At 36.3% G+C, this 21,991-nt stretch overlaps 1 protein-coding gene across 1 annotated transcript in view; it reads right to left on the reverse strand.

Annotated features, from left to right (window-relative positions):
• Nucleotides 1-7,138: 7,138 nt before the first annotated feature.
• Nucleotides 7,139-21,991, reverse strand: part of LOC138709436 (uncharacterized) — a 111,501-nt gene continuing 96,648 nt past the window's right edge. Inside the window, exons 5-6 of the mRNA XM_069840198.1 lie at nucleotides 15,043-15,244; nucleotides 7,139-7,378 (exon numbers count right to left, since the gene is read on the reverse strand). Of these exons, the coding sequence (XP_069696299.1) occupies nucleotides 7,278-7,378; nucleotides 15,043-15,244 (303 nt within the window). The 3' untranslated portion in view covers nucleotides 7,139-7,277. The remainder of the gene's footprint in view (nucleotides 7,379-15,042; nucleotides 15,245-21,991) is intronic.

Consider the following 21,991-nt stretch of genomic DNA (forward strand, 5'->3'; position numbering starts at 1 on the left):
ACCGGCCATGAAACCATTGATAAAGGAAACAAAATGTTTTGAATCTCACGACACTCGCAATAGATTTCACCGAATTTAACATGTTTGGAGGCATAAATGCCGACAAAGAACCAACCTTAGTTTTGAAGCAGGCAACAATCACAACATGTGCTGCTACCGATTCAGAGATATACTATACTATAAAAATGACTGTTTTCGGTCTGAAACCGATTAGCTGTACTGCCCTTCAGAGCGTCATAAAATCACAATTTTTGGAGAAAGAGTGTTTTTGAAATATTTATGAAAAGTCATAAAACTGCGAATTAGTAGGGTAAACCGTTACAAAATATTTAAAAGAATGGCCCTCCTAGTGTTAACACTACCAGGAAATGCAACAATAAGTGGAACTTTGTATTTTTGCGCCTGCTTTCAAAATGTTTCTCAGTGACAAAAGGCAAAGGTTAACTGTGAAGAATTTAGAAAAAAATTCTGGTGGTGTACTGTGCAGATAATTATAATAAAGTCTGAGCATGGAACTGAATTTCAATAACTTAAAATGAGTAATCTTGATATCAATAATCATTATTTCATTAGTTTCAATATATTAAATTTGTGCAGCTCTGTTTATAAATATAATATAGTATTCTTTTTTAATGTTTAAACATACTTTTTTGTGCGTATTTTAGTGTGTAACTAAACATTTCAGTGAAAGAAATAAGTATGATACCTTGATGTGCCTAAAATGCCTATTTTCATTAAAATAGAGCCTAATTTTACAAATTTTGAGCTTATTTTAGGCGCCTAAAACTGCAATTTTTAGTGCCTAAAAATCCGATGTCTACGATGATAGAGACTGGATTAATCTTGCACAGGATAGGAACCGATGGCGGGCTTATGTGAGGGCGGCAATTAACCAGCGGGTTCCTTAAAAGCCATTTGTAAGTAAGTAAGTTACACATAACCTATATAAATATAGGTTTATTTTACGATTCTTTATGAACTGCGATGCTTATCTGACGTCAAGGACATGAAGGTGATAAAGCCAGCGAAATTACTCCAGTGCCGAAAGTTACCCAGGATTTGCTGTTAATGGGTTGAGAGAAAACACCGAAAACAACATCAACAACCAAGTAACTTGTCTTAAACGGGATTTGAACCCCGGCCTGCTTGTTTCACGGCCAGATATACTAACCATTACTATACAGCGGTGGACTAGAATTATATATATTATAAAGCTGAGAAATGTACGACAATTTTATGCTGAAGTACGACAATTTTCATATGTTGGTACGACGGTTCCAATTCCTGTATCTGGCAACCCTGCGCTGACGCGTCAGTCAGGTCCGGCCGAGCTACGGATGCACTGCACTTCGGGCAATGTGTGGTATGCGGGTTAACGAGTTGACTCGTGCTCCGGTGGACAGTTGGAATCCAGCTTGGACTGATTATTATCTAGTTTTGAGTTTTTCCTAGGTTTCTTCCTACTGTACGGTGAAGTCCGGTAATAGTATGGCGAATATTTGGATACATCTTTCACAAGTTTTCCGTCGCTAAATGAATCGCTGCCTAGAATAACAAGTCCGTTTTTGATCAAACCGAGTTTTCGGCTGAAAAATATTGTATCGCACATCTTGCATCATGTGCTGTCATCGTCTTGCTAATATTCACACTACTTCGAGAGCTGTAGTATTTTGTGTTGCTGAGTTGAATAACGATGTAACCAGTGGCGGCTCCTGCATATTTCTTAATAGGAGGAAAGAAGTTAACAGCACTAAATGACACTTCTTGAATGAAACATGCTACAAATTAGCCTACATGCATACATATAAGACCAGGTAGTGTAGGGGTTGGCCTTCACTTCTGTATAGCAATAATCTGTTCTTGTAAACTGAGTTTCCTAAATTGTCCAAAATATATTATGTTTTCACTTCCATTCATTGTTGAATAACTGCACAAATTAACAATTACAAGGAAATTCACAACCTCGTAGCATTTTTCGAGCACACTTCAGCATCACACGTGTTGGAAGAGACTAGCTACTAACTCGTAACCGGAACCGTTTTACCGAAATGGAAATGGGAATGGGAAATAATCTGAGGAAATCGAGAACACTGCACCCACCCACGTGGTCTGTGGTTGCCACATGTACATTTTGAAAGTTCAGTATCACATGCATTTGAAGAATGTCAGTTCTTGTAAAGTCATACTATCAGTATTGTTCAAAGCTGCTGGTGGCCGATTAATTTTTTATGTTAAAATGATGTAGTTTGGAGTACCTACTTTCAGTTTCAAATATATTTGTACAAAACTGACAACTTCGCTGTTGCCCTGTCTAGTAAACAATGAATAGAAGTGAATTTCAGGGGCCAACTACATAAAACTACATTCTCTTTGTTTTACATAAACCCGACTTTAACTTTCAAATAACCACGAAAGTTTCAAACCATATAAAGTTCCAACCTATATAAAGTGCAATGAATATTATTTTTGATTTATAATTTAAAAAAAGTTTACATGGTATCTTTCATAGCGTTGCATTAAAACTGTTTTTGTTGTGTCTCCTTCTAGATGTGTTATAGTCCGGTTGAATGCAACATCGTTAGGTGGCAGCGGTAGCGAGCTTGCTGCACGACCAGTCGGTTTCTATTTCCCGCCCATGACCGATTCAGAGGAGGATCTCCTCCCTCTCCGTTCATTTACTTGCTTTAAAACTCTGCTTCTTTCTCTGGCCGCTAGTGCGCTGTTGTATATGTGTGTTAACTGCAGTAGAGGAGGAATGGAGTGCCTTTCCTCTACACAGACAATCTCGCATCTTTCTCACAGTTTTCTACGGCATATGAGCGCGCGTCGTTTAAAACTCGTTCAACCGAGTTTTTCTTATAGCTGTGAACTTAAAAATTATCGAATCTTCCTCGAATTTCAAGGCACATATTTTATTTGGTATTTACTTTCAAAAGAAGAAAATGTGAGGAGGACGTTCCTCCCTTTCCTCCCCCGAGGAACCGCCATTGGTTGTAACGCAAATAAAATGGCGTACAATCATACTTGTAGCGCGTGACATAGGTAGAGGTTATTGCCAATGCAAGGCCAAGCAAACCATTTGAGGTTGTTATATGCAACAGGAATACTTTAGGGATATAGGACTAGCAGAGAAAACATTAAAGAAGGATCCAGACCTCAAGATGACAACAGCTGTCCGGTTTCAGTTCAGTTCTGACGATCCTGTCTCTGAAAATGAGGAAATTCCATGATAGGCCTATATTTTTACCATGGACACTGTATTCTCTAATAAAAAAAAGTATGCGTGCAAAAAATAAGACAGTAAGTCATATTTCGCAAGATAACTGACCTTGTCTTTATCATGGCCCTATTCAAATCACCAAAGAGAGAAAAAAAAGATCTCATTGCAATGTCAAGTTTTCTTTCTCTTGGTCAAGGTTACTCTGCATTCTACCAGGGCCTAATAACAGAATAAAGGAAAAAAAAAAAAGGATTCTTGTGGGTGTAATATTGATATTGTATGCCTAAACATATAATCTATGTTGTGTAATTTGTTTAAAGTTCTTATGATATAAATTATTATTATTATTATTATTATTATTATTATTATTATTAAATGTACTCAAATGTAACAACCATAATTTATCACGAAATATGGACAGTATTTAAGTTTCTTTGCTTTACAACGTTGTTCTTCTGGAAATGTTCGAAAAGTTGTGTTAATTAGAAGATAAAGGCCCCCCCCCCAAAACAGAGAGAGAGAGAGAGAGAGAGAGCGCTCACACTGTCATATTTTGTAATATTTAACAATGTTAGTATGGAATAACCCTATTTTTAATTTCCCGACAAACTGTAAAAACTGACTTACGTTATTCTAGGCAGCTATTCAAATAACCACGCAATGATTATAAAGTTGTTAACCGATTAGAGACTGACATATCAAATAGGCCACAGGATTATTAAAAAGAATGATCCCATACAAAATATATATATAATTCACACATCCTCAGTCAAGTTACATGTTATTTGTACAGGCTATAAAATAACTCGAATCTCAATACCACATCAATTACACTACACATATCCAGCAATAGTCCAGCTTGCCCCACATTCGGGGCAACTTTGTGTGCGTGCACACACACACACACACACAGGCAGGCAGGCGGCTTCGAGGCAGACTTAGGAGAAGATGGGCAGACATCTTCTAAGAACACGAAGGTCGACAATGGTGCAGGACAGCAAGAGGAAGAGGAGAGTGGAAAATTCCAGGGAATAGCATGAACAGTGCCCACAATTATGGGTCGATTTCTAAAACACGGACGAAATCGTGGTTCCAAACGTCGGCTTTTAAACCGCGATCGAGGTCTGAATCCTTACGCGATTTCTAAAACGAAGTCGAGACGCGGCTTGAGAAGAAACCGTGGGTTTTATATATGGCAACGCAGCTAAGAATCGATTTTTATTCCCGTAAACAGTCGATATTAAAAAGAAATGAACATCGGGATTAATATTTTTTTGAACTGCAGTAAGTCAAATCCTTTTGTTCTCAGCTAAGGTATTGTTATGTTTACTAATTTAAAGAATATAATATGTGCGTTTAAAATACTAGCATTACTTAGTATTTAATAGGGAACGGATTTAGGTACCAGAATGATATTGCCGAAATAATTAACGTAAGTTGAGCGTTTATATTGTAGTTTATCATTTGTTCGTAATACTACCAACATTAACTACCTGAAAATCCGGTTCTGAGGAATTAATAACCTAAATATTAACTGGATTAAAATTCCAATTGAAACTAAATTGTTGTATGGTTATATTTTCACATATAATAGATATACTACGTGTAAAGCCCCAGTAGCATAAAAACAACAACAACAAAAAAAAAAACAAAATCACGTTTGCTTCGAATTCTTGTAGGCCCTCATCATTTTCGAGTAATAAATAAAATTTCCAAAACTACTGTAAACTCTAAGAATTAAGTTATATCGTCTTACAGGCATAAAGGTATAATTAATATAAAATAATTTATCTTAATTCCCTCAAAGCAACAAGAAGATGTAAAAGGTGTCAACCTGCCACCTCGTGCATTTCGTTGCACATTATTATTTAGCATTCTGTTAAATTTTACGTTGATTCCTTCGAAAATCTAAATATTAGCCTGAAATTGTCGACGTTACATAGTTATAAATAGACTTCGTGGAATTGCCACGAGAATCGTAAGGTTTACTACGCACGCGGTATAGACTGTATGAGAAGGGAAAGTACAACGGACGGAGTATGCCTCTGATGTAAACACTGAGCAGTATACTGCGGTTACAATAAAACCTGTATCCTGCATTCAAGAAATATAATGAATGATCATTGAAGTAGGAAAGTCCAAACATGTAAATACACAATTATTTTGTAGTGAGATATATTAACTCTTAAAATTTAATGTAATATACTCACATCATTCTTGAATATGTGCATTGCAGTGAAGAGTTACGTACATTTTGAGCGACTGCAAAGTAACCTCCTCCGATGGTCACTTAAACAGTTTTTATATTGGGAATATGTACGTTCAACAACACACGATGTAATACGTGCATATTTGAAGAACGGAAAGTCACTACTTTTTAGTACACCAACATCAGACGTCTTGTCGTGACCTGATAGTACATCATTAATAATACGAAGTTGTGAATAGGCAGAATTTTTAGCAATAATGTTTCTCAACTTACATTTCACTTTTTCTGAAATTAGTGAATTGTTATTTGGAATAACGGTTTGTGATACTTTATACACTATATTAAGGGCTTCTGAGAGTTGTAGTTTAGACGATTCTAACAGGGTGATGCTTTTGGACACGATTTTAAAATTAGAATCAATGAACAGAATATCTTCAAATAGATGTTCAGAAGGCAATGATTTTACGGCTGCAACAGCGGAACTGTCTGTGCTATCCAATGCATCAATAACCTCCATTATTTTGCAGTAATATTTTGCATAATAATTAACAGCATCCAACCACGTTTTCCAACGGGTGAAGACTGGTTGCGGGGGTAAGGGTATTCCTGGGGCAATTATTTGGAACAGCAACACACTCATTGTAGTATGTTCGATTGAATTCTTGTCTGCACTGAACAAATGTTAATCTTTGACTATTCCAACCACAGTAATGCAAAAACAAGTGCTTACATAGGTATATATTAGCTGTAGCTGCCCTGTCTATTTGAACCGGTCACAACTCTTAACATGAACTGTTTATACTACGAGATCGGGCGGTCGCTCACTTCCTCTATACTATCGTACATCGGCAACCTGATTGCATGCTGCGTGTGGCAATTCAACGAAGTCTAGTTATAAATAATTATTCCTGTCTCTCATCTCTCTAATCCGGGAATTTAATGCTCGTAGACACAAATTTTCCTTTGATAGTCATCCAGCTGATCTACTGCCTCCATCTTGTATACATGAAGCCGTGGTCTCTGCTTCAGACCATTGTTTCGAGCCATGGCTCAGAAAAATGGAAAAGACCTCGTTTTATAAATCCAAACGCGGTTTAATGCCATGGCCGTGGTCTAGACCTCGTTTTAGAAATCAACCCTCACTAACGCGGAGTAGCTCGCCGTGTTAGGTATATAAGAGCTAAACCTTTAACAGGAGGTCATTGCCCTACAGGGATATATATATATATATATATATATATATATATATATATATATATATATATAAACAGAGCGAAGACCCAATTACAATAGTGAGTACAAATAGTTGAAACATCATTAATAACCTACGATATTTTAAGACAACATTCCTTAGTGCATAACTGGATTCTAATATCACAATCGAGTCACTGCAGATTACCCCTTAACTCCCCATCTTCCCCGGCTGAAACAGCAGATACGAGTAGACAGGAAGGTAAGCAGTGATGGTTTGTATAAGGCAGGCAACATAGCTTTTACGAACTTTCGGCTCTCGCTGGTCACCTAAAATTCACCACTGAAACAGAGTGCCTTATTGTGTGTGGGTTTCTTTGCTTCCTTTCACTTCCCCTTTATGCCCAAGACTGCCGTAGTTTATGTACGATTCATGATGATAAACTTTCAAGGAAAATATAGGCTACTTGACTTTTGTGTTGAAGGGGTGCAAAAACATTAGATTATTTGATAACATATTAAAGTATAGTATATATTTATTATTCAGTATTATTGTGCAAAAAGTTTCAGTATTAAAAATACTTCTCACGTTCATTAACTCCTAATAAGCGACACTGCTTACAGCAAGTAAAAAATGTATGGCATATAACAAAGCGTTCAAGCTGACATCTCCATTAACTTCCCGTATGTACCAGCTGCAGCCATTTCCAGCTGGCGGTAGTAACTGTACATGACGTTCCACAGGTAGAGCGCCAGAGCTGAAATACAAATTGAAAGTGACAAATTAGGTTATGTCTAGAAACAAATTAAGTTAGGACTAGAAATTGCAGGGACATCATTTTATTTTTACTTCAATTTTTATTGTACCTGAGTTTTTTAATGTACTTCACTCCCATCCCTTCTACTAATGAAGTTCAACCGTCCTCCACACATATCCAAGAACGCATATATATAGTAACCTCACGGTCATAGTAAACAGTACGTTCCAAAAATATGTTTCCGTTTTCCAGTGACGAAAGAGCTTTCAATATTGAATAACTTTCGCACAGGTACTGTCATCCATTTGCCTACGTCGTATCCCGGTTTCCCCCACCAGCTTTTATTTGCCAGCTAGTGGCTAGTAGCTCTTTTCTGAGAGCATTAATTTCTGTTAGGAATTGGACGTCTACGTAATATTATACAACTGTTTAAAATAACTTACATAAAAGGGCCTCGTTAAGTAATTAACTGTCACGTGATTTCCTCCCTTTCTACGACATAACCACTTGGACGGACAGTATATAGTATGTCTGAGTAATTTTATCTTTACGGATCGGGAAGAAGTGAATATTTAATTTACAGTATGTAAGGTACTCTTGGAGCAACAGTAACAAATATAAATGACACTCGGGAGGAAATTAAACGCAGAATAAATATGGGAAATGCCTGTTATTATTCGGTTGAGAAGCTTTTATCATCTAGTCTGCTGTCAAAAAATCTGAAAGTTAGAATTTATAAAACAGTTATATTACCGCTTGTTCTGTATGGTTGTGAAACTTGGACTCTCACTCTGAGAGAGGAACATAGGTTAAGGGTGTTTGAGAATAAGGTGCTTAGGAAAATATTTGGGGCTAAGCGGGATGAAGTTACAGGAGAATGGAGAAAGTTACACAACACAGAACTGCACGCATTGTATTCTTCACCTGACATAATTAGGAACATTAAATCCAGACGTTTGAGATGGGCAGACCATGTAGCACGTATGGGCGAATCCAGAAATGCATATAGAGTGTTAGTTGGGAGACTGGAGGGAAAAAGACCTTTAGGGAGGCCGAGACGTAGATGGGAGGATAATATTAAAATGGATTTGAGGGAGGTGGGATATGATGATAGAGACTGGATTCATCTTGCACAGGTTAGGGACCGATGGCGGGCTTATGTGAGGGCGGCAATGAACCTTCAGGTTCCTTAAAAGCCATTTGTAAGTAAGGAAGGTACTCTTTTATGGAGTAGGTACAGAATTATTTCAACATGAGTTACTAGTACGAAGGACGAAACTGGTAATTGAGATTAGGTACAATAGTCTATAGTGCTATAATATGCACATTAGAACTGAAGCCTGTACCGAAATGAACGGCCACCATTTTAAAAAATGTGTTTAAATATCCACATCATGACTATTTTTCAATTTAACTTCATTCTCTACATTGTACGCTAATGTGCTGTAGACAGTATAATATACACTGCATAATGAATACGTCGGAATGGATAGCTCAGTTCGTGAGTAAAACACTCATTGTTAATACTTTACTGTATTTTGAATAAACAAAAACCTAACGAAAATGATCAAACTCAAAAGCGCAATATTTCCTAGTTTACGTAAATGGATGAACTACTTTTCTTACCTCCTATACCTAGTAAAGTGATTTGTTTATATTACGCCAGTATCATCGAACTCCAGTCGTGGAAGGGGGTAGCAAACAGCGTTGATCCAGAGGTATAGGCAAGTTAATATTAAAAGTATTAGTAAAAATAAAATAATGTCCCTGTGTATTATATCAACAGCAATATTAAAATTGTGGCGAACCATCGAATAACACAGGACTGGGGGGGGGGGGGCAAGCCTCTCTCTAGGCGCACTCCCGCTCTCAGAGAAACCAGCTGCGGACAGGTTGATAGGAACGATAAACAACGCAGAAGTTCCGTGACGTGCCTTTCACATTGAGTGCAAGAGTGTACATAAATATTACATTTAATTTTCTGTTTACAACAAATGTAAATGTGGTTTACACATCGATCGATCAATCGATCGATCCTTAAGTCCACAATGAACATAACTGCGGGAGTAGAAGGAGACCGCTATCTGAAGATCGCTCAAGCTAACGCATATATCCCCTAGGACAGGAATAACAACTTACCATATCAGCTATTCCATCTCAAATCGACCGAAATATAGAGAAAATTGACCTTACAATTTCTAAATACAATGAAAAGTTTTTTGTACGTAGAGACCTGTGATACAATGCTTTGTGCAAAGTAAGAGGCATCAGAACTTCATAGTGTTTAAATTTAAAATATTTAAATTTATCGTATTTTCATAAAATTAGCAACTTGAAACTGTTGTAGCTCCCTTTCACCCAATGATCAAAATCATGGTTTATTTTGATGCTGAGAAATTAAAGTTTATATTGATATGTAAATAGATTTTCTTACTTTTTATGGAAATGGAGAAATTTAGATTTTTCCTCATTAAGACGGGTTTGGCACCGAAAAAATATTTTTAAAATACATAGTTAGATTCCGCATTGAAAGTACAAATAAACACATATTTTTTACTGATGGCACGTTGATAAGAAAGTATCGAAAATATCAAATAAAGAAAATAAATAGTACGCGTGTGGATTAACCGGCTGACTGCGAGACGGGAGCTAGCCGAGACGAGCAAGGCCAGGAGACAAACACGTGATGTTTCGTCTAGTATCGCATAGCTGGGCTAGCTTTATCACAAGTTTTCATAAACACAGGAGTAAAATGACGCCCAACGCTAGCTTATCTTCAGCTCTCGGCCAGTTCGTGCGGTACTGCGTGTGAATATAATCTATTTAATACCCTCGAAACTTATTGCCGAGCCACTAAGCAAACAATGCCGAATCCCTCTTAATAATGCAAGGTTTTTTCTCAATATTTTTTTTACATTTTTACAAATGGGCAAAAAGCCTAAAAGTAAGTAAAATCAGATTATCTGTCTCTCTATATACAATAAAAATAAGGATTACTTCTTAACATAACCTACCAAAATGTCAGCTTCAAAATGAGCTCCCGTTCAATGTTCTGCAGTAAATGGTTCCAGTGTTCTGAGCGCTGAAAGAGGCTTGTTTTTATAAAATATGCTAAATTTATCGCTCAATAGTACGAAAACCGTTTGACTTTCGATAGTATATTTTTGCAAATGCACTCTCCTCAGCACCTTGTATAAACAGGAAAAAAATTAGAGTATAAAAAATGCGAGGTTTTTTACTGATCGATTTCATATGGAATAGTCCATACGCTACATCATTTTTCAGTTTCTATCATATAGGGTGAAAGATTGTGCCATATTCTAAGATCTGATTCCTGATATCATTGTGAAGAAAAAAGTTCATATATACATGTGTTAGGAATGCCAACTCTGGCAAATAAAATTACCAGCCAGTTTACACATGCAAGTTTACATGAATAGAAGTATTCAATATATTAAATCCAGATTCGGCTAAGGAAACCGTTTCCTTTTATTCAGCTGTATACATATGATAACTGATATGAGGAATAAAAATTTTGAGAAACAAGTATTGCTTCTTGCTTCAGTTCTCCAAATTCACATTTTAAATTTCTATTTGAAGCTTGTTGGCATAGCTTTAAGAATTTTTTATTCTGTTACAAAGCATTCGCTTACATAATGTAGATCGACCGGACGGCACGCAACCGGCACAAAGATCATGCAACACGCGGCAAACCGTTTCCTGCACGCTCGGGAGTTTTATTATTAGTGAACTCACCTTGATTTATGATGTGTTAGAAATGATGCCCTTGTGATTCTTTTTTTTATTATGGTCATTATATTTAACCCTTTCTTACCTATAGATACCATATGGCAATAATTAACTTTATAGCATTTATATACTTGTGTGTTACATATGAAGGTAAATTTTGCTGGATAACTTCTATTTCAATACATTTTCATCAATATAGTTTTGTTTCAAATGTTGCCACTCCCGTAACTTGGTCACTGAATTGGTCCTAATACAGCTATTTGTTTGAACATGGATTGCTTGTAAATTTAATTTGGGTTAGAAAGGGTTAAGACTGGTTTAAATGATCCAGCCATATAATAAAATCTGGCCTAACATACGGTGCGTGAATGAGTTTAAAGAAATGTTTTTTTTTATGTTGTTTTCTCGACTTTAAAATTTAAAGCAGTTTATGGAATAAAAAAGCTCGTCGCACAACAGTTGTCAGATTGATCTGAAACTTCTCGTGGAGGTCAATTAAATGTTGATAAATGAAATTTACTAAGCATTTGTATTAAATATTGACTTCCTTCGGGGTATATTCATATTGCACTTATATTAATATATGCTGTAATGGTAAATTCATGAAATTTAAAAATTTATTGTGACTCTCTATTTAGACTCAGCTCAAAAAGCTAGTTATTTTTTATTCCTATGACTAATTTCAAGCTTCTGAGCAAATATTAACATACAATTTTGATGCAAGAAGCCTTTTTAGTGACGCCAATATAAAATATACGTATTTAGAACATATGATTTCAAAACTATTAGCCCTAATAGTACCAAATTTTGTACAGATGATAGGCCTAGTATTGTAGGCATGATTATGTAGTTTAAATTTCACAGATTCTGAATGAAAATTTTGGAAATTTTAAAAATCATCATGTGTCCACTTAATATCTAGAGTTCTTTATTATAGGCCACACCTGCAGAACTCGTAAGTAGGGGAAATAGGACGTCAGCCTCACTCCACTTCTATTGGAGATGATAGACTTCCGCGTAGAGTTGTTTACATTCTCTGACCTTCAAAGCTCCATCAGTGGCGGCACAGTAATTTTCAAGAGAGATTGTAATAAATTCATAGTAATTATAATGTGTTATCTCGTTTCAAGGTTTACAATTATACTAGATTTCCTGTCGGTAGTTTCTTTGAAATTTCTTTGCACCTAATCTGCTTTAGATTTTCTAAAACTTTCCTATCATCACCTACGGAAACATAAAATTATAGCATTTAAGTAATGAACCTTGAAATCACTATTACTTCCAATTCAAAATGAATACAACGACTGACGTCCTTAATTTAACAGTATATAAATAAATAATCAATATACAGTTCGTAATAATGAACTTAACCGAAAGTTTGGCATTCCATAATTCTTAATATGGGCTTTGTTGAAATGTGGTTCAATATTGAAATGAGTAGAAATAAATTGGATGGGACACAGTAAACATGCAATTCTTTCGTCTTCAACAACAAAATAATCATATTCCCATTTCTTTGGAAGTAGTATTTCTTCACAGGTTTAGATTTTGACATGTTCCAGTGCTCTTTAATCTGCAGTACGCGTATTGTGTGTGTATTTATTTATTTGGCTGGCGTGCGTTACAATGTTGAACGACAGCACTGACATCTGATCATATACCTATCGCTCACTTATCAACGTACAATTTATTTATCGTCCTATTACTAGTAAATCCAGACGTTTGAGATGGGCAGGACATGTAGCACGTATGGGCGAATCAAGAAATGCATATGGAGTGTTAGTTGGGAGACTGGAGGGGAAAAAGACCTTTGGGGAGGCCGAGACGTAGATGGGAGGATAATATTAAAATGGATTTGAGGGAGGTGGGATATGATGATAGAGACTGGATTAATCTTGCACAGATGGCGGGCTTATGTGAGGGCGGCAATGAACCTTCGGGTTCCTTAAAAGCCATTTGTAAGTAAGTATTACTAGTAAAACCAGTTAAGACTAGTAATGCAAGTTTTGTAAAAATAGGAATTAAAACTTTATTAATGTACGAAAAATCATAATAAATTCTTCAACTAGGCCTAAAGTAATTGTTTTGTTGCCTGCAAGCAAAATTTCGGACTGATTTCATTTTAGTAGAATATAGAGCACGAAAAGACAAGTCGAGAACTTGTTTTACACAAAAAGTAGACTTAATCGGCTTTACTAGTAATAGGACGATATATACATAGGTAGACCTTCTTAAATTATATGCACACATACATTTTAAAATTTATTTTACATGTCTTTTAACTTATTTATTTCCCCCCTTTACTTTCTAAAGGTATGTTCCTAAGAATTTTATTATCTGTTCATTTGTAATTCTTGATAGCGTATTGTATACCTTCCGCCGCGAGAATGAATGTTGATGCAGCCGAGCGTAAATAGGGCGCCATGACCGCACTGGTAAAAAAGGTGGGTTGGGGTAGAAGGGATATGAAGGCAGTCGCTCTGAGGAGCTACAGTTCTGCAGGTCTGTTATAGGCGAAGGGTTTTTAAACATTGCACAATATTATTATTATTATTATTATTATTATTATTATTATTATTATTACTAGCCGTACCCGTGCGCTCCGCTGCACCTGTTAGAAATAAATATAAAGTGATTACATAATTAAATTAGGACGTTTGATCCAGGGAACAACTTTTACAACAGCGCAAGATAATCTGCTTCGCTCATTACCAAATTTTTTTGCATTGCATTTATTACATATATATTTTATGTATTTTAACACGATTCAATTGAGCTTAGTTAAAATTTGAATTATAAAATAATGGATTGCTAAGCTAACGTACTATTACTGCATACTAAATCAATACACTCTCGTTGTTCGTTAATTCTCTGAGATTAAAATGAGTGTACATAAATATTATTTTAAGAAATATAGAAAACGAATGTACAAAATAGCCTATCAAATTTTCTGCGCATAAGAAGCTATTTTAGTCTTACCTGTCCTCGATTTACTCAGACGTTACTGTAATAACATTATAGCAATATGTCCCTCTAGAGAAACTACACTTTCCAATGGTGAAATAATAATTAATTATACAAATCGGTTAATTTAGCTTCTGATACTACTTCATACAAACACAGAAACATTCTCTGTAGGCTATGTTTAATAACTTTCGATTGTTGATGTCCAAGGCCCCTGTTTCGATTGTTGTTGTCCAAGGCCCCTTATAGACGAAGTCATTTGTTCTTAATTCATTGCACTGTCTTAGATGGCGTTATTTTAATTTTAAAACTCATTTATGTCATGAAATATCAGTCCTATCAAAATTTTGTAAAGAACAAAACTTATCGGAAATCATTTTTAAAGAAACGTTTGTTATGTAACATTTTTCACAAAAATCAATAATAAGCGAGATATTTTGATTTGTTTAATTCAGGCCCCCTTATAACCCCCCTTTTAAATAAAGTATTTTGAATGCCATATAGCCTAAACTCTAAGTTACAACGAAGTTAATTTATATGCCAATTTTCATATAAATCGGTTCAGCCATTATCGCGTGAAAAGGTAACAAACATACAGACAGACAAACAAAAATTTCAAAAATGCGATTTTCGGTTTCAGGGTGGTTAATTATATATGTTAGGACCAATTATTTTTGGAAAATCGAAAATTACCAGAAAAATTTCGGCTACAGATTTATTATTAGTATAGATTATTATTATTATTATTATTATTATTATTATTATTATTATTGCATATAATTATACAAATACACAAAGCTATTTAATAGTTACAATAGAAGTCCTCCTTGAAGGAGGAAATTCAATTTGTATCCAAACTACCAAGACTCTCCTCTACAGCTGGATAATACCAGATTCCACTTGGACTGGCTCAACTGTAATTTCAGTGCCAGTATGGACATCGTACTCACCCTCTACAGGTATCAGCAAGCCGGATACTATGAGCATCACTAGAAAAATTACTTGCACAGGTGCACCAGTCATAGGTTCCATATCATAGAAGGCCAAGAAGCCATACAGCGCCACGACGAAATAGTAGATTGTGGTGAACATGGAAAACGTAATAGTCACCACACTGGTCGTCAACTTGGGCAGCATGAAGCCGGGCTTCCTCTGTAATGAGTAGTTATGCATATAACAGAATAATAAAACAATAGTTCAGCATGTAGTTATCAGTAGAGATGAGCTTAAACCAGTGGCGGTTCCTCAGGGGAGGGACGGGAGGAACGTCCTCCTCACATTTTCTTCTTTTGAAAGTAAATACCAAATAAAATATGTGCCTTGAAATTCGAGGAAGATTCGATAATTTTTAAGTTCACAGCTATAAGAAAAACTCGGTTGATCGAGTTTTAAACCACACGCGCTCATGTGCTGTAGAAAACTGTGAGAAAGATGCGAGATTGTCTGTGTGGAGGAAAGGCACTCCAGTCCTCCTCTACTGCAGTTAACACACATAGACAACAGCGCACTAGCGGCCAGAGAAAGAAGCAGAGTTTTAAAGAAAGTAAATGAGGGAGGAGATCCTCCTCTGAATCAGTCATGGGCGGGAAATAGAAACCGACTGGTCGTGCAGCAAGCTCGCTACCGCTGCCACCTAACGATGTTGCATTCAACCGGACTACAACACATCTAGGAGGAGAGACAACAAAAACAGTTTTAACGCAACGCTATGAAAGACACCATGTAAACTTTTTTTTTAAATTATAAATCAAAAATATTATTCATTGTACTTTATATAGGCTACTATTCATGGTTTGAAACTTTCGTGGATATTTGAAAGTTAAAGTCGGGTTTATGTAAAACAAAGAGGAAGTAGTTTTACGTAGTTGGCCCCTGAAATTCACTTCTATTCATTGTTTACTAGACAGGGCAACAGCCAAGTTGTCAGTTTTGTACAAATATATTTGAAACTGAAAGTAGGTACTCCAAACTACATCATTTTAACATAAAAAATTAATCGGCCACCGGAAGCTTTGAACAATAATGGTAGTATGACTTTACAAGAACTGACATTCTTCAAAAGCATGTAATATTGAACTTGTAAAATGTACATGTGGCAACACAGACCACGTGGGTGGGTGCAGTGTTCTCGCTTTCCTCAGATTATTTCCCATTCCCATTTCCATTTCCGTAAAGCGGTTCCGGTTACGAGTTAGTAGCTAGTCTCTTCCAACACGTGTGATGCTGAAGTGTGCTCGAAAAATGCTACGAGGTTGTGAATTTCCTTGTAATTGTTAATTTGCGCAATTATTCAACACTGAATGGAAGTGAAAACATAATATATTTTGGACAATTTAGGAAACTCAGTTTACAAGAACAGATTATTGCTATACAGAAGGGAAGGCCAACCCTAATACTACCTGGTCTTACATGTATGCATGTAGGCTAATTTGTAGCATGTTTCATTCAAGAAGGTGTCATTTCGTGCTGTTAACTTCTTTCCTCCTCTTAAGAAATATGCAGGAGCCGCCACTGGCTTAAATGATATTTTCAAGTATCTGTGACAACTGTGACTGTGACAATTAAATATCTGTGACTTTTATCGGTGATTTTGTCACACCGATATTTTATATCGATAAGTAAGCACAATATGCATGAATTACACCGATATCTTGTCACACCGATAAAAATTAATAGAAAATATTAAAGAGCAATGAAATGTGAATTCAATTTCTCTATACACACCACACATCAGTGATTTATAAGGGAAAATCCAACAAATAAATTATGTACCATTAACAAATAAATACCTACCTAACTAAACAGTAACATATCGAAAGTTAATCTCGTGTAGCAAGAGGTTACATTGTAGATAGTCAATCATTTGATAATTTTAAATGTAATTGGGTATGGAGAAATTGAGGTTATGTGATTATTCTAATCGTTTTAAAAATTGATCCTTTTTATTGTATATATAATGGATAAATTATTTTAAGTCGTGCATTAACATTATAATATTGAGTCATAGAATAAAAATTAACGAAACATACTGTAAGCATTCGGGAAAATAATGGAAAATAATTACAAAACAAAACCGTTGATCAGACAGGATTTTACATAAGATAAAGTATTGGTAACCAATGGTATTATTATTATTATTATTATTATTTAAATCGTACCGCCCGATAGTTGTTGTTATATCATGCGCATGCGCAAACTCATGACGTAGAGGAGAAAATACCAGTCACAGAGTACTGAATACGGAGCAGATTTCGATAGCGATATTTTTTCACAGATATTTTGCGTCATAAGTCACAGGTTTATCTGTGAAAAAAAAAATACCTGTGACAAAATATCGGTTTGTGAAATATCGGCCATCTCTAGCTATCAGCTGTTGTAGACTGAGAAAATCATGATTATGACATTATAATAGCGGCCTTGGAATGGGATGGAACATACAGGAGGGGGCACTATGGCCCAGCACTGCGACCTGTTACGATCTATTGCGCTAACCCTCACGTTCCAACCCACATCGGCTGATTATATTAAGGTTCAGGTTTCGAGCTGACCTCCCCTCCTTGTCCCTAGGCCAGCTCCCTATCCATATAGCAAGCTCTTTATGTAACCCCAAAAGAAAAAATCAAGGGGTGTTAAATCTGGAAACCTGGCCGGCCATTCTACTGTCCACGTCGACCAATCCAATGTCCACACGGAACTGTTTGTCCAGTCTGCTGCAACATCTCTGTGGCTTAACCTACCAAAATGAAGAATGATATCAATTCATTCCTCTTTCGATAATGTCATCACGAAAATCACGAAATTTGTTATAGGAAAGCTTCAGCAATCACAACAATGCATTGAAACTGTCACAGGTTAACCAAACAGTAAAGAAGGAAAAGTTTAATTACCAGAATTGCATAAAATACCTTTTCCAAAGCTTCCTTAATACTGTACCATGTTACAAAGTATCTGTAGATGCAGTAACTAATGTCTGTATCATTATTACAGTTATCTTTAAATAACTTTAAACGATTACAGATATCTCAAAACGGATTGCACCATTGTTTTTCTCAGAAAATTTCACATGATTTTGAGTACCTACATGACACCTTTTCCTTTTAAAATTTCAAAGTTGTATTCAAAATGGCGGCTTTTGAGATAGATGAGGGTTAGAATCTAATATGTCACGGTAGAGCATTAAATTTGGTCTTACAAATACTGGGAACATCTATAGTAACCGAAAATCAAGTATATGGAAGACATTTATATGGTTCCATACTTTTGATTCAACCTGTATTTTGTTCATTGCAGAGCTGTATTTTTTTGGAACCTGAAGTGTATTTTCTGAAAATGGACATGTCAGGTTTTGAAAGTTTGCTCCTCCAATGTCGTTGCCCTCGTCATTTCCGGTGCTGTATTCCAGACTGCCAGAATAGAGTTTAGCTCCGTCGTCTCAAATTGAATGTAGAAGGAATCAGGATTGGTGAACCATTATTCCAGACTAATTCTGTAGGCTTACAGTATCCCAGCGGCTAGACCAGACCTGCGCACTAATACCTCAACCCAGTCACTTCAGGCTACCCCTTAACTCCCCATTCCACCTTCTCCGACTGAGACAGTAATGTTTCGGTCGGATACGAGTAGACAGGAAGGTAAGCATTGCTCAGTGACTGAGTGTGTAAGGCAGGCATCACAGCTTTTACGAATTTTCGGCTCTCGCTGGTTGCCTAAAACCCAGAGTGCTTTACTGTGCATTTGTTTTTAAGGCGGTGTAAGCAAAAAGGACATGAGCGGGGGTTTCTTTGCTCCCTTTCACTTCCCTTTTATGCCTAGGGCTCGCCTAGACTAAAAGGTAGCGAGCACCAGGATATAAGCTAGAAAATAAATAATTGTCGCAAATACAGTAGCGTGCAAATTAATCCGAACACGGCATATTTTTACATTTTCTGTCACTGTTGGCCTCACAGCTACTCATACCGCTTTAATTGACATCTGTAGTACTTGTAATTCCATTGTTGAAGGTCTGTCATTATTTTTTTTATAATAATGTGACATTTTGCCTATCGTTTTGTACTTATAAGCATTTCAGTTGTGTTGAAGACTTAATACTGCAATCCTGTGTACATTCTGTCGTCTTCACAAATGGATACAACTCCACGAAAACGGTCTAAAATTATAACATTAGCAAAGCATTCTTCTATGACACAGAGGCAAATTGCTGCAGAATGTCACATCGGTTTGGCTACTGTTAATTCGATCATAAAACGATACAGGGAGACTGGATCCATCACACCCCAGAAAAAAGGAAACTGTGGCCGGAAAAGGAAGACTTCACCTGCAGATGATCGTTTAATTGTCAGGAAAAGTAAATTAAATCCTAGACTAACTGCTGTCGACTTAACCCGCGAGTTAATGGCTACCACTGGGGCGAATATTCACGTCACAACAGTGCGGCGTAGGCTTTTGGAAGCTGGACGAAGGGCTCGTAAGCCTATTAAGAAGCAACTGCTAACCGCTGTTATATGCAAAAAACGCTTTATGTGGGCAAAATTACATCAACACTGGACAATGAATGACTGGAAGAATGTACTTTCTTCCGATGAGTCTCATTTCGAGGTCCACGGCCACCGTGTTTCTTACGTACGGAAAGGATCCGAAAAAGTAACAGCAGCTCATCTTCAACAAACACCCAAATACCCCCCTAAAGTAATGTTTTGGGGTTGTTTTACACATGAAGGGCCTGGAGCATTAATACCCATCAAGGGAATGATGAATTCTGACAAATATATTCACTTATTGGAAACCAGAATCGTACCCCAGCTGCAAAAATCATTTCCGGATGGCAGAGGTGTGTTCCAACAAGACCTGGCACCATGCCATACGTCTCGAAAAACTACAGAATTCTTCAACAAGAAGAATATTCAGGTACTCCCCTGGCCAGGAAACTCACCCGACATCAACCCCATTGAGAACTTGTGGTCCATTTGCAAAAGAAGAATGCAAAAAATGGATTGTTCTACAAAGGAGAAGATGATTTCTGCCCTCATTGGTGTATGGTTTCGCGATGAAGAAATGAAGAATATTTGTGGGAAATTAGTGGAATCCATGCCAAATCGTCTCAGAGCTGTTATTAGGAACAAGGGAGGCCACACAGATTACTGAGGTATGTCTCAGATCCTTTTTTTTATTCCGTTTTAGTGTTTTGCATAAGTAATTACGTTGTTCGGATTAATTTGCACGCTACTGTATGCACAAATGGAAAATTATATTTGTGCAAATTGCGAAAAGTTTGTGCAATATTATAAATAGTTCTACAGAAAGATAAAATTGATAAAGTATGCAGAAACAAAAAGTTATGTTTCTTGGAGCTTTATTACTTTCAATCCATCTTTACATAAGTAAATCATTACGCGTAGGTATGTTTAGAATCAATTACTGCTGAATTTGCATCACATTAAAATACGTTATTTTATGGCAACTCTAAACATTGAAATCTTTACGAGTAGGCCCTTCAAGATTTATTTTTAGAAGAGTGCTAACTCTTTTTATTAAAAGGCAGTTTCTAATTAAAGTTTTTACAAGATTCATGAAACTAAATCCTCGTTCATAATTTACAGTAGTATTAGTAGTAGTATTTATTTATTTAACCTGGTAGAGATAAGGCCGTCAGGCCTTCCCTGCCCCTCTACCAGGGGATTCCAACTATAATATGAACAATAAAATTACAATTACAAAATTACAGTAGGCGATGGAATTATATAAATCAATTAGGAGAAATTGTTCACTTAACTTACATGAATTGCACCAACTCCATTCCTGAACATCTATTGCTCAATACGTTTTTGAACATTGCTCATGCCATTGGTATTTCGTTTAAATTCAGATTAGTTCAAACACATCTCTGATTTCATTTTCTCCATTACCATCTTCGTTTCTGAAGTTCAATGTGGTTGACACATTTTTGCAAATTTACATTCAAAAAGTTTGTTGCATTTTCAGAAGTCGAGTACACAAATGCGACTGTGTCAAATCGGGAGGTAACCCCAGCCTCCTAATTTTCTTGCTTCATAAAGGCTGGCTCACAATAAACCGGGAACGAGAACCAGAATGAAAACGAGAAGCAGAGGACGTGAATATGAACATTTTTGATTCACAATAAACCGAGAACGTAGACGACTATGCATGTCGATATGCATGTCAATAACGATATGTAAAGTCGATATTACGCATTCTGGTGTTATTTGTGTATAATTGACCAATGGCGTTCTCTCATGAGTACAAGGCAGCCAACATAAACACAGGTTAACCAACTTCGAAATTTCAACTGAAACATTTCATTAGGTACGGTACTATAAATATGCCCATGCATCTTTATTATCACAACCTATTTTAAGTCTACCGTAACGTAAAATAATTAGAGAAGAAACATTTGTAATAGAACAAAAATGAACACAACAGTCGTTATTGAATTGAAGCATGAATATATAGTGTGTAATACAACCAGTACAGTAATAAAATAGGATTCACTTACGATCGGTGTTCAAAGATGCAGCTATTGAGGCCACGTATTCTCCTTCATTTTCTCATCTTTATACGAGGCGCGCTGCTTATCGTAAACGTGAGGATTTTCCTCAACACTCAATATTAGAATCTCATCAAATAAAACTTGCTCCACGATGCATAGCACAGAACAAAATGATGCATAGGTTATGTCACGGTTTTCTTGCTACAAAATATATGACAAAATAGCTTTTAGATGGCAATAGAATGAATCTAGTGGGCTGTGATCGGGAACGTGAACGCAAAAGTTGAAACTTGGCCAACTCTCCGTTCCCGATCCTGGGCTCCGGCAAGCTTTTCGTTAATTGTGAATGCTCACATTTAAATGTGCACATTTTAACAATTTTACCGTTTTCGTTT

The sequence above is a fragment of the Periplaneta americana genome, chromosome 11, assembly GCF_040183065.1.
Source record: "Periplaneta americana isolate PAMFEO1 chromosome 11, P.americana_PAMFEO1_priV1, whole genome shotgun sequence".
In the NCBI taxonomy this organism is placed as follows: Eukaryota; Metazoa; Arthropoda; class Insecta; order Blattodea; family Blattidae; genus Periplaneta; species Periplaneta americana.